Source organism: Rhopalosiphum maidis, chromosome 1, assembly GCF_003676215.2.
Source record: "Rhopalosiphum maidis isolate BTI-1 chromosome 1, ASM367621v3, whole genome shotgun sequence".
NCBI lineage: Eukaryota > Metazoa > Arthropoda > Insecta > Hemiptera > Aphididae > Rhopalosiphum > Rhopalosiphum maidis.
Genome location: NC_040877.1, coordinates 90139145 through 90153855, shown reverse-complemented (window position 1 = coordinate 90153855; position 14711 = coordinate 90139145). Strand labels below are relative to the sequence as shown.

Sequence of the window (14711 nt, the reverse complement as noted above, 5' to 3'; positions counted from 1 at the left end):
ATAATAATAATAATAGTAATAATAACAACAACACGGTTGACCGAGTTAAATATTACCGTACCGGCCGCCCGGTATTATTGTACGGGTCGTACGATATTTATTGGTATTGCGTTAGCGGCTTGGGCTGGGGGGAGGCCCAACTGCGGATCCGTCGCGAAAGGACGTGATAAACTATGATTACGTTATCATATTTATTGTTGGTCCCGTGTAGACTCACGTCGTGTCGTTACGTTACTATTGGCGATCCGCGGCAGTGAGTTTTCTAATTTATGGCGCTCGCGATGTGCTTTCATCGCCACCGTTAACTGACGAAACTATCCGCGGGACACTTTCGATATCCGTACCCTACTTCGAGGCTGCTGGACGGATTTTCCGTGATGCGTCGGGTGCTGTGTCCCGAATCGTCTGACGGCGAAAAGAGAGGTCTAGCGTACAGCAACAATATCCGTCCGAGAGCATTTTAGGGTACTCGGCAAAGGCACAGTGATTGCCACACTGTCGTTCGTCACTGGTGAGTACAATAATGTTGTCGGCGTTTTTAACGCAACCGTTTACACCACACACAACAAGCTGTTAGCCGTTTAGTTGCGTAATGGGTTGCGAGTTTTTCCTGTGCCACTCTGCCGTCTGTGGAGGACACGTTCTTCGCTGTCTTACCCACGGAGCGGTGATACAACTGTCATTTTTATTCCTTAGATTTCTGTTTGCTATCAGTAAAAATAAATTAACCGTTTTCGTGTTCATTTTTAGATAAGGTCTACTACTATGCCTTTCAAATTGCGTCTAAAAAAGAGTCGACAGTACAATGTCGTCTCTAAATCTCTTTACGTGATTTGTGTTGAACTCTTGGACAGCACATCCATAGAATGTACCCTTTCGGCAGAGAGTGTTGGCCAAGAATGCCTAGACAGTGTATGCCAAAGACTTGGTTTACATCAGGTAATTGCTTGCTTAATATTATTCAATTTTGTTATTTTAATATATTTTAAATTTGTTTATAGCCAGAGATCCTAGGGCTGCGCTACATATCTCGGTCCAGAAATCCTCGATGGGTTGATTTAAGTAGACCGTTAAAAAGACAATTGGATAAATATGCATGTCATTTTAGTCTGTATTTGAGAGTCATGTACTTTATTTCTAATGTATCTTTTATAAAGGACGAAATGACTAGGTTAGTATTTAATTTACATATTTATATTATATTTTTAATAGAATATTAGAAATAATATGATATACAAGATAATTGAAAGCATGAGCATTTTTTTTATGTATGATCATTATTAATTGTAAAGGATTTTTATATTTTATAATCGGATAAATCAAAATTTCTAGAACCTATACATCAATACATAGTATAACAATTATTTTCATTTGTATTGTGTATGATATCCTTAGTTCTGTGTTTCTAAATGTATACTAATAGTTGTTTAGATATTGTAGTCAGAATAATATGTGTATGTAATTTAATTTTTTTTTCATAATAATTAATTACATTACTTTGTTGATAATAAGAAGAAAAACTGGAAAAAATTCTAAATTAAGTAAATTAAACAATATTTTTCATTCAAATGACAGTATCAAATAAAAAAAGTTAATCATTAAAACTACATGAACAAATCAGATCCATAATTAACATAAACATAGTATATAGATTTGTTATTTATGATTTGTTTTATTTTTGCTACTATATAGCTGAAATACTAGTATATTTACACCTATTATTATAAATTTGTATTAAAAATAGTGATAAACATAATATTAGCTATTTAAATTATTAATCTAGTCTCTATTATAGTTTATTTTTTGGGGTATGGGTTAAAATGTTGATCTTGAATATCTATTTTTAAATTTAGGGATTTAAACAATCCAATTCTCATGATTTTTTTAATGTAAGGGTTAGAAAAATGTATTGCAAACTTTATGATGTGGGGTTGTAGCTCACTTACCCTTATGGTAATGTACAATAATAATATTAATATAATGCACATTAAACATAAATAAATAGATAATATGATATACCTTATGTATTTAAAGAAAATGTTGTTAAATATGTATCTTAATTTTTCTTGATTTTTGAGACATGATTTCGAGGACTTTTTTGTGATAAAAAACTACTTGTACTTCTTTTTGAATGACCAATTATGTTATCCATTAAAATTGATCTAAAAAATTATATTAAATCAGCAACAGTTATAAGACAGTACTTCTTACTTCAGTTATTATGTTTTTATTAAATAGGTGTTCAGAATTTTTATACATGCAAATGTTCTTTTTGTAAATTCAATGGCTAAATAATATTTTAAATAATTGGTAAACATTGTGTAATATTGAACGACTATTTTAACATAAAACATCTATGATTGTTTTAAAAAAATTACAATTTGCTTTAAGTTTTTTCTGCTATATTCTTATGTTTGAATGTCAGCCTACTTTATATAAATTGTAAAAAAATTTTAAATTGATGATATTCAGTATTAAAAATATGAAAAAAAGATAATAAATAAATAATAACTGTTTATTAACTATCACAAAATACATACCTATCAATATTTATCATTTATAGTTAATAAAGTTAACTCTTGATAACTCAAACCTTCAGTAATTTGAATAAAAATAATGCATTTAAGTATACTCAGAAATTCTGATTAAAATATTAGGGTAACCAAGCCACTAACATGTGATAATTCCTAGATTCATCTACTCAACTTTTATAAATTCAAAGTGTACTCACTAAATTCACTTTTTATATTCTTATTGTTAATAATTTATTACATAGCGTATATGCATTTATCTTATTCTTGATGGTTATGAGATTATTATTGTAGTTCGTACATATATTTTATGTACTATATACAGTATACATAATATATGTGTATTGGGTTTTTTTTTAATCGTATCTTATCTCTTGTGATTTTGAAAGAAGCTAGTCCATCATTGGAAAACCTATCTTTTCACTTTAATCAATAGTTGGTGTTGAAGTTTTTGAAGCTTTATTTATTTTAGGAAACAGTATTAAAAAGTGAAACTAAGAATAATGCAACAAAAAAAATTTAATATTAACTACATACATATATTATTAAATTTAATATTATGTACAGTGTATATACACATAGATTATACATATTATGATTATTAATCATTATTAAATAAAATATAGTACATAAACGCATATATATTTTATATTTATATTTTTCATAACACATAATTTCAAAAAAAATTTTCACCCAGTCGATATTTTAAACTACTTAAAATTCAAACACTTAGTAATTCAAAATCCTACCAACTTTAAATTATCGAGTGTTGACGTGAAAAAAATTCAAATATCAAAAGTGTCAGTTACTTGAGATTATAACAAAAAATCAATCTTCCATAATATCTCCTGTCAGAACACAGGAGATACAACATATTCATTGTATTTTATTAATTTAGTTTTTATGTGGTTTCGCCTATGATGTGATTATTTTATAGCCACTGGTCAATGCCATACTAATATTTTATTACATTTTAGGTCCTGTAAGAAAATTGAAAATTGTTATCTTTAATCTATTAAAAGTTTAAATTAAATCAAAAGTAACTATTTTAAATTTAAATTAATATATTCTTAATATTATTGACTATTATTGATATTTTGTGAAATACAAGTAAGAATGTAATTAATAGATAAAGTCTGAAAATAAATTATATTTTTAGGCTTTACATAAAAAAAAAAATCTTGGTCTTCATTTAATGATTAGTTTCTGTTCTATTAACTATTTAGTGTTAGTTAAGTTCAATGTATTAAGATCATATTTATATTATATCTACCATTAAATAACTCTAATTTCATAAAATATATTTTGAGTTTTGACTGAGTATTATTTATATTTATCTAATCATAATTTTCAATTAATAAAATGTATATTTTTAAATATTTGATAGATCTTAACAATTTTTTATATATAATTCAATATTATAGATTATGCTAGATATATTAGGTCTTTAATGGTTATTATTTTTATGGTATCAGAAACAAATAACAGTATATAACAATAATACTGTATTATTTAGATAAAATTGTACATATTTATATACATCCATTTTATACTTACTATTTAGGTACTTGTAAGTTGTAGTTCATTGCACTTGAAATAATGGGATTATCAATAAAGTTATTTATTAAACAAGCACTTTAAAAATACTAAATGTTCCCCACTATAAAGATAATAATCTGAAGTCTATTAAATCAAAACTCCCAAATCTAAATAAATAACTAAATATGCAATTATATTGTTTAAAAAATTATATTTTATTATCTAATTATTAAGAAATAAAATTGAGATCAGATAGAGTATAACTTAAATTCCAGTGGTTTATAAGCTAAATAAATGACATATTATTTTTAATCTAATCTATTAATTTATATTTTATTTTTATTTTAATTTAATGATCAAATGGAAATTGAAAAGTAAATAATCAATATTTAATATGTAAACATAATATTATATATATAATGTTTAAAAACTTAATATATGTTCAAAATTATAATTAAAAAATTAAAAAAAAAAAAAGGCTAGGAATAAAATACATTAAACATTTAGAAATTGTAAATTTTCATTTTAAAATATACTTATAATACTATAAATCTATTATTATTTTACAAATTTATAAAATTAATTTACTCTTAGCAATTCTTGTGGAAAGTGTAAATTAGTTTTTCTCTTTTCATAACGTGGAACAGTCATATATTAGTCTCGGTCTTTAGCATGACTGTTAATAATTCATGATGTCATTTAAAAGTGTTAATGAACTAATTTTTTACTGAATAGTTTCAAGATTTAAAAAATGTTTAATTATCATGTCTTATGATTTTTATCATAATACACTTTTGTTATATATTTTTAAATTTTGTTAATAGTAATAATTTTTCTTAATAGGTATCTTAATTCTGTACTTTATCTATAAATTAAATTTGTGCATATTAATGTTAAACTGATATTTGTAGTAATTCAATATCACTGATATGTTAATTTTGTAATTTTGTAAATATCCAATAAAGACAAAACAATAATCTAAAATAAACGTATTCCTAAGCAAACACGTTCTACTGTCTCTATTTAATACATTTTAACAAAATATGAACAATTATTTCAATGGATGCATATGCAATTTAATTGGTTTATAGTTTTATTTTGATCTACTTGCAATAACCTAATTTAGTGTTTCCCAACTGGTATTCTGTGGAACCTAAGGGTTCCGTCAGCTAGTGCCAAGGGTTCTATGAGAAATTTAGAAAAAAATAAATAAATTAATAATATTTTTGATTTGAATTATGAATCTAACATAGAATAGCTCCAACAATTAAATGGGGGTTTCACAAAACGTTCAAGCTCCTGCAAAGGTTCCGCAAGTAAAAGAAATTGGGAAACACTGAGTCTTAATTAATAATAATTATTATTTTTATTATATATTAACTTTGTATTGTGAATGAGTAAAATAACAATTTGCTATAATTACCACATGGATTATTCACCCATTTTATTTTTATGTATAACTTAGGAAATTTATAAAAAAAAAAATGTATTTGTACCATGTACATAATACATATTTTTTATCTTATATGCATATGTTTGAAATAAAGACATTTATCTTTATATGTAGTGTGTCTATTGTTTACTTTTAACTAATAATAAATCATATTACTGATTAATATTTATTATATTCAGTATATAATATAATATGTTTATATTTTTAATTATTTTATGGTTATGATGTTTAGGTATCATTTTTTTCTTCAATTGAAAATGGATGTTATTGAAGGTCGTATTCTTTGTGATGCTGATCAGGCAGTATTACTTGCTAGTTATAGCATGCAAGGTAGTAAAAAGATACAAAACAAATATTAATCACATACAGCTAACAATTTAATAAAAACAATTTAATTTATACAATTATTTTTTTTTTAATATACATAGCCGAGTTTGGGGATCATGATTTAGAAAAACATACATCTGAATATCTTAAAGATTTTCAACTTTTTCCAAAGGTGAGAGTTTAATTAAGTATTTTGTATTTTTTGTTTACTAAGTCAATTATTTTTATTTGATAACTAGTTGAAATTAAAAATATTATTAAAAGTTTTGTGGATTTTTATACTTAGAATAAACTAATTAAATTTTGTTTTGTTATTTTGTTAATATGTAGCAACTAATAGCAATACAGGGACGTCTGGAAAGTCTCACAGAAGCTGTTATCTGCCAACATTTGGCTTTAGCAGGCTTACCTCAAGGGACTGCTGAAGAGTATTATATTATTGCAGCACAACAACTTGAAGGATACGGACAGGAAAAATTTCTAGCTAAAGTATAAAAATATATATTCATTATTCAAAATATTTAAATTCAATAATGGCTTATTTTAAATAAATTGATGATTATTTAGGATGATAGTTCTACTGAAGTAACACTTGCAGTTAGTCTCAGAGGTGTATCAATTCAAAACCAAAATAGAACTACAACATTTTACCAGTTAGTATTCAGTATTTTTTTTTTTATGTATTTAATATTTTAATAAAATTTCATTACTCTTGTTTTTATTAGATGGGAAGATATAGCAAATGTTATAAATCATAAACGATATTTTAGCATAGAAGGACAGCATGAGAATTTTATACAATTTCAATTTAATGATGTTGAAACCGCTAAATATGTATGGAACATGTGTGTTTTGCAGGTAAACTATTATTTTTAAGTAAAATCATCATTGTTTATTAATTTGTGTGAAGTTGTTGTTTTTACTAATTGTTGTTATTATATGTATAATTTAGCATATGTTTTATGGGCTGCATGAAAAAATTGATCAAACTGGTGACAACAAGGCTGACATAATGAGAAAAAATTTGGAATCTCATATTGACGTAAGCAGTTAAAAATATGTATATTAAGACTGATATATTAACAAATATATAAATATTTATACTCTAGAATAATTTAGAGAGCAGCCGAGAAGAATTAGATACTGTTGATGCTAAAGAATCAGTTATGATAAGAGGTTCGTTTCCTTTTAATGGAGTTCGTGCTCAATCAACATCTTGTTTGGATTTGTCTTCTTCACAAGCAAGTGAAAAAGCACGGTTGGAAAAAAATGGACACAAATCTATGTAATAAAAATTATGATGATTTTGTTATAGAATTTATAGTTATTTATTTTAATAGATTTAAATTATAGAACTATAAAGTTTATATTTACATATTTTAACAGATCTAAATTGCCATCATATAGATTGGCCCCAGATTATGAAACTGCTGTTCAACGTAAATATTCACAAGGCGACTATTATAATCAGACTCCCAATTTAATTCCTACTACTTCTATTAGTCATCAAGATATAAATCTTCATCAGGTAAGATTGTATGAAAAAAAATGTTTGGGCATTTGTTAAATAAAATTTACTCATATTTTATGTGTTTGTGAATACACACAACAAATTTAAGTTTAAATTTTACTATTTATAATTATTAAATATTGATTAATCTTATTTTTAAGATTTAATACAAATTTTTCTTTGTTAAAATTAAAATAATCAATAAAATAAAGTTTTTTTTAAATGCACAGCAACCTAAAATTATGACATTAAATATCAATTTATTTGAATTTACCTTTTATACTTAAAAAACACATCATATGAATACTTTAAAAGCTCATATTTATTTTATATTTATTTACAATTCTACATTTTTTAATTCTATCTTAAAACTATTTTATCTTTTAAGTATCAAATAATAAATGGTTTCTTTTCCTTGTGTTTTATGTGTCCTTAAACTTCTATCATCTATATTACTTCTTATTTATTTATGTAAAGCATTTTGTAATACACATTTTAATAATAAAAAAAAAGTTTCAAATAATGTGGTTATAAAATATCATTAAGTTTTTGTATGCAATAGATGGTTCAATTACCTATAGATCAACATTTTGTTTATTTACCAAATTGAAATATATTAAGAAATAATCAAATAATTATACTATTTATTATATATATTTATTAATTCAACCACCAAAGCGTTATTTGTAAATATAAATTATGATACTTACATCAGTTGTAAGGTGGTTTATTGCTATTTTTCATTATTTTAAGTAATCCAGCCATCTAACTGTTCTAATCAGACAGGTTTTTTTGATTACAGTTATAAAATTGACAGTTCAGTATTAAAAATTATAATAATAATATAAAAATCAATAAGAATTTTTATTTTTCCTATTTTTTGTTAAACAACTCAAATTTGATTTTCTTTTCATTCTGAACCAAAAATTATGAACTCGCAAAGTTTCAATAGTATGAACCAAAAACAACTAAAAAATGTTGTACTGTTATATCTACATCAACTATTAACTAAAATACTAATTTTTAATAACTGTTAACACTTATAAAAAAAATTATAACTCAATATTTCATTAACTTATTGAATTAGAATTAGGCTTAAAATCTGCTCCTTGATATACACTCTACTTACTTACTTAGATTAAAAAAAATCAAGGTAATGAGTAGTTTCAGAGAATGTGTGACCAAGGTTTACATTTTCAAATTTATATATATTTTATAATGATATTTATTTTTTAATTGTCATTTGAAATTAAATATAATAAATAAATAAGTATGGTTATTGTTTTGATCAAATATACAATTTTAACTAATTTCTCTTAAAAAACATTTATTGTCATAATTTTAACTACTTTTTGTATTAAATACTAAGATATTAATTAATACTATAGATTATTATTCGTTAGCCATTACTCACCCAACATCCATAAAAAAAAAAACTTTATAACTCCCTATTATCCTTTAATCACTCCACTGAGTATATTGAGGTTGCGTTGGTCTTATTACAAAATTAACTCATGGATTTTTAAAATTGATACTAAATAAATATGCCAATCAAGTTAAATGTTATAAATTAAAATGTATTAACAGAAATTTATAATAATTATTTTCAAATAAATCTTTATTTTTGTATATTTTTATAAAATTATCTTATCAGAAAGCTTTTTTATTTTAAATATTTGTTTATATACCAAGGACTTAAAGTATAAACCTACCTAATTAACATTATCTTAGTTATTTACAGTCTTTTATTATTTATATGTATGCAAGAATAAATCTTACAATTAGTGCCATATGAAATATATTAGAATTGTCATTTTAACATATGTTCATGAAATAAATTAATATTATTATTATTATGTTTTTTAGTACAACAATGATTATAAGCAATTTCCTGATGTCACTCAGGTCAATATGGTATCAACTATTCATCCCATTCATGGGTGTGTACCTATAATTGTTATTAGTTGTGTCACACTTCATAAAAGCCTAATAAAATACTGTTTTTCATTGAAATTTTTTCAGAAAAACATCAGATTTAGATATTCCAGCCCAGGATACTGAATACATACAAATATTCAAACCACCACCACCTTATCCAATTAGTTATAGCACACCAGATTTAGCAAGAGCGTGTCCATTAGGGTACATTCAAAATCCAGTAAGTTTATTTAATTTACTTCTTTAGTTCTAATAGTATGTGTTTTATATTATATATATTTATTACTTTTCTAGGTAAGTGGTTCAAGTCCTGATCTTTTATCATCAAGAGGTCATAATTTCCAGATTGCTCCAAACCGTTACAATGCATCTCATATGTTAACAAATTCTGATACACACAGGACTTACACAAATTTAAACGCCTTGCTTGAACCAAAAAAGGTTTGTTTTTTTTTCTAAAAATTTCTTAGTTCAGTAACTAATAGTTATTATTTGTCTATTAAAAAAAAAAAAAAGAATTTAGATGAGTTTCGCACGGGTTTTAATGGAAACAATATGATGTACTATATGGGTCAGCATGGTCCAATTTTAAATCAACCAATAACTAGTGTGATTGTAAATGAAAGACCTCATAATTGCAGTACAGGTAAATTTTAATTTAAAAAGTAACTCAAATTTTACTTGTTTTTTTCATATAATATATTAAAATTTAAAACATAAAAAATCTCAGGAATTTTGGATAACATTAAATCCAGTAGTTGTTAGCAATAAACAAATCCATATAATAATGTAAAATTACTACTTCATAATTGTTTTCTAAGGGTTGTAAATTGTCATATTAATAAATGAGATATAGTTTAAGAAAATACCAAAAAAATTGATGTCAGCCTTTTGTTGGAATTTTTCATTCAATAAATGAATGAGTAATGACTGATTATCACTTAAATTAAACAAAATTTTATGCAGTGTCCTAAAAATCTTGTATTATCCTTATTATCTCTGAGGAAAATCAATGTACCTAACTGTAATTTTTTTAATAGTTAAAATGGAATTATTTTCTATACATTACCAATGAAAAACCACATTTAAATAAACTGATATCATAGTCTCACATGTACGCACTTAGGGTGATAAAAAACTTTTGGGTCAGACTGTATTTTTAACCTTCAAAGTTTTCAATTAAGTCATAGATTCCAATGATAATGGTACTAATAAAATTATAGTAAAGGATCGGATCGATTAACCGCACATCAATTATCCACCTCATAAAATTGTTGTACAAATTTATTTTTTGTTTAATTTAATTCAGTTTTATCATTTTTTATGTCCATTTTATCGTGTATATTATAATATTATTATAAAATGCAAGATTATTTTATTATCTTCAATGGCTTTTATATCATATTATAGGTACGTTATAGTGTTATACACACGGTAAATTAGTTTTTAACTTTATTTTTAATGCTTAGTTAATTATCTGTACAAATAAATTATCCGTACCCCTCCCCCTAGGTCACTATTAATGCGGATAATCCACGCTTTACTGTACTTTATGTATGATATTTACCAGAGATTGAAATTATTGAAATTGATTTTTAGTTAATAATACAATTTGTTTATTATAAATTCCTAACTTCATTAGCATGATGAAAAATGTCTAATAAGTTAATCATTTAATAGTTCTAGGTAAATGCACCGAACCCATTTATGAAAATGTACCATTACCTTGGAATTCTAAAGATGTCCGCAGTCGTACATCTAATACACAATTATCTTCAGAGACCAAAGCACCGATTAGTAAGTTGCCTCAACAAGTGCAGCCTGTAAAGGAAGAAATTACTGTGGAAAAAACACAAAATGAAGTTTCACCAATGAAAAACAATACTTTAGATATGAGCAGTAGTTCTAATGTTTCATCACAAGTAATTTCAACATCAATTATTCATTCAGCAGAGCAATCTTTTGGTAAATATATTGTTAATTATTTTTTAAATTATTATAGATTATAGTATATTTAAGTAAATTAAATAGACATTTCCTTTTTATTATTAATAATAATTACCATTATAATTTTTAGATTCTTCAAACCAAAGCAGTAGTAGCGGAACACTAAAAAAAGAAGGAAGGAGTAAAAATCGCCGAAAATGGACTGGTTTGTTAAGTGGCGCAGTAAAAAGTAAAACTTTAAGCAGAAATGGTGATATAAGTGTGGAGGAATTTAACAAACGGCACTCTTCTGTTCCACGACTTCCTATACCTTCAACTATTTCTAAAGACACTATGGTATAGATTATAGTTCATTTACATCTTTACAATTATAATTAATAATCTTGATTATTTGTTTACAATTTTAGTGCCAAATCTTAGAACATAAGCTAGAAGATACACAATTATTTCACGAATTTGATAAAATAACTAAAGTTAAACCAAATGCAGAATTTTCTTCAGCTTTTGTACTAGAAAATTATTCAAGGAATAGGTATTTATTTTATTTCGTTTTATTTTTGTTGGATTACATATTGATATAAATATTTATATAGACACAAGGATATTCTGCCTTATGAAGAAAATCGTGTTCGTCTATCACCAAGTAAAGAAAATCGATATGGGTATATAAATGCATCTCATATTACTGTAAGTTAAAATAATTTGTGTTTTTAATATTTATTTATTAAATTATTAATTTTTAAATTTTGAATTTTGATGTTATCAGGCATCAGTGGGAAATGAACAAAGATTTTATATAGCTACACAGACCCCATTACCTAGTACAGTGAATCATTTTTGGCAAATGGTATGGGAGGCTGGAGTACATCTTGTCCTCGATTTGTCGCTACCCAAAATTAATACTATAGACGAAAATTATGGAAAATACTTCCCAACAGTTGCTGATCATTCTGTACAATTTGGGGAGGTAAACAAATTATTTTTTTTCACTCTTAATATTTATCAATATTTATCGTAGCAACAAATTAAATTTATCAACTTTTATTTTAGTATCATGTGTGGCTACAATTTACGCAGGAAACTGGTCATTGTGTTACTAGTAAATTAAAACTCCAACACAACTCATCTAGAAGATCAAGAAGTGTATGGCATTTGCGGTATGATCAATGGGTCGAGCAGGATTGTCCTACTGATGTTTCACATTTTCTTGGTTAGTGATACTTATTCGTAGATATGGGATTAAAAAAATTTACTAAAATCTGTTAGCAAAAACATTACCAAAAAAAATTGCACAGTTAAATAGACATATTTTGTACTGTGTCCCATTCACTGATGCTTTAAATTGCATAGTATAAGAACTATTTGGTTTTTATTTATGTAAATAATTAAATTTAAAAATCTATTATTAATTGTTATTTTATCTGATGTACTGGATTTAAAATATGACATAATTTTATATTTTATGAACATATTTATGCATAGTCTGTTCACTGTAGTGATACAGTGTTAACATCTTTATTTAATTTAATTGTAACTTTAATAATTTTAAGATTGATTGTTATTTTAAGTGTTTGATACTAAATGTACACACATATATGCTTTATATGTAAGCATAATTTTACAAGCTGTACAATTTTAAATTAGTTCATAATATTACATGTATTTAATAAAAAAAGTATGAATAATTCCCATAGTATATATTGGTTAAAGTAGCAACAGATGTTATTACATTACAGGTTGTGGTTATTAAACTGCGTGTTTCATCTCAATGTTTTTCAAATTAAGCATGCTTTTGGTGTTCTCATTCTAGTTCTTATTAGTAGAATAAACATTTATCTGTAACTGAATGTTTGTTTTTTCAATAGGTTTCTTGGAAGAAATGAGTTCAGTACGTGAGCACACAATCACAGAAATACCTACGGGACAAAATCGTAATCCACCAATTCTTGTCCATTGTAGTACAGGAGTGGGTAGAACTGGCCTTGCAGTATTAACTGATCTTCTATTATATACACTAGATCACAATCAGGTATGAGTTAATTTTGTCATGAGAATTATTATACCTATATAAACAATGATGAAAATTATAATTTGTAGATTATTATTTTATTTTAAAAATTGTATTGGCATATCATTAAGCCAAAATCAAATTGTGTGTCCTTATTTATTGAAAAATTAGACAATTTTTGATCAATGTGTTTTCTAGGAATTGGACATACCTAAGACCATATCACTGGCTCGACACCAGCGCATGTTGTTTGTGGAAACAGTTGCTCAATACAAATTTATACACTCATTGCTCATTTACTATTTGAAAAATTCACGTCTCATTTAGTCAAGTTTATGAATACAGTTAATATAATTGTTATGCTCAAAATACCACTAAACAATACAGGGTCAAAATGTTAAATATTTAATAAGTTTGTGTGTATGTGTATATGTATGTACCCAAATAAAAATAGAAAATGACATCCATAAAAGAACAAAACATTTTACAGTATTTTATAATAATGCAATTAATATTAAAAACAAATAAAATCATTAATATTATATTTTTATTGATTTCAGTAATTTTTTTTTTTTATATATAATGAATTTAGTTCATTAACAAATATTTTATTCCTTTAACACTAGTAATGTTCTTGTTTTATTTTACAAAAAATGTTTGTTACATTAACTTAGTATTATATATTATTGTTTAATCGCTGTATACTAAGAATATAGTTCTTAATATTATAAGTTAATGTATTATGCTTAATGGAATAAATCAAGTATTAAATCCTTACAAATGTTAAGAAATTAGTTAATTTTATTTTTAAATTATTTTTTATAACTTAACGTGCACTATTTATAAATATCTATAAATTAAGTATTATATATTATTTATTATTTATGTATGTTATTTAACAATAACATGTATATTTTATCATGAAGACGGTCATGATTATTGACGTGTGTAGTGATCAGTAATATTTTTGAAGTAAAATCATTAATTTTATTTTTTAAGAACAAATTTTTTATATTTTATTACTATTTCGGTATTAATAATTTAATTATTGTTAAATGTTGATTTTTCGATACTATAAATTTGTTATAATTATTGAACTTTGTTAACAGAATAATATTTTATACAAATAAATCATGATTTTTGTAACACTACTCAACAATAATCAGTCTTATGTAACTCAAAAATCCTTAAAATATTGGAACCTAGTAGTTGAGTCACTACTTAACAGAATCATTGCTTTGATTACTTGATCCTAAATTGAGCTGAATGCTGAGTATCAATTTTGGGTTCTTTATTATTATTATTATTATACCTAAAAATTAAATGCTGTAAAAATTGTAAAGTAGTAGCAAACCTTGTAGGGAGGGGACAACAATTTCTGAAATGAGCACATATACTAAATTTCATAGTCGTTTAAAAAATTGGACAATGCTTGTATTTGCTATAAATCGTATTTAT

General features: G+C 24.9%; 1 protein-coding gene across 2 annotated transcripts; it reads left to right on the top strand.

The window, feature by feature from the left end:
- The first annotated feature begins 208 nt into the window (after positions 1 to 208).
- On the top strand, positions 209 to 14357 carry LOC113551736 (tyrosine-protein phosphatase non-receptor type 14-like). 2 transcript variants are annotated; one of them, XM_026954170.1, is made up of 23 exons: positions 209 to 511; positions 751 to 939; positions 1002 to 1171; positions 5756 to 5853; positions 5952 to 6022; positions 6181 to 6339; positions 6418 to 6503; positions 6576 to 6708; positions 6803 to 6892; positions 6960 to 7135; positions 7237 to 7378; positions 9227 to 9300; positions 9383 to 9518; positions 9593 to 9739; positions 9815 to 9944; positions 10979 to 11263; positions 11376 to 11581; positions 11653 to 11777; positions 11839 to 11932; positions 12012 to 12212; positions 12296 to 12455; positions 13111 to 13274; positions 13452 to 13580. In XM_026954170.1, the coding sequence occupies exons 2-23, from the start codon at positions 766 to 768 to the stop codon at positions 13578 to 13580; spliced, it is 3150 nt and encodes a 1049-aa protein (XP_026809971.1). In that variant the 5' UTR covers positions 209 to 511; positions 751 to 765. The 2 variants fall into 2 exon arrangements, with proteins under 2 accessions (XP_026809971.1, XP_026809970.1); XM_026954169.1 differs by lacking the exon at positions 209 to 511 and having other exon boundaries at positions 766 to 939; positions 13452 to 14357.
- Positions 14358 to 14711: the final 354 nt, after the last annotated feature.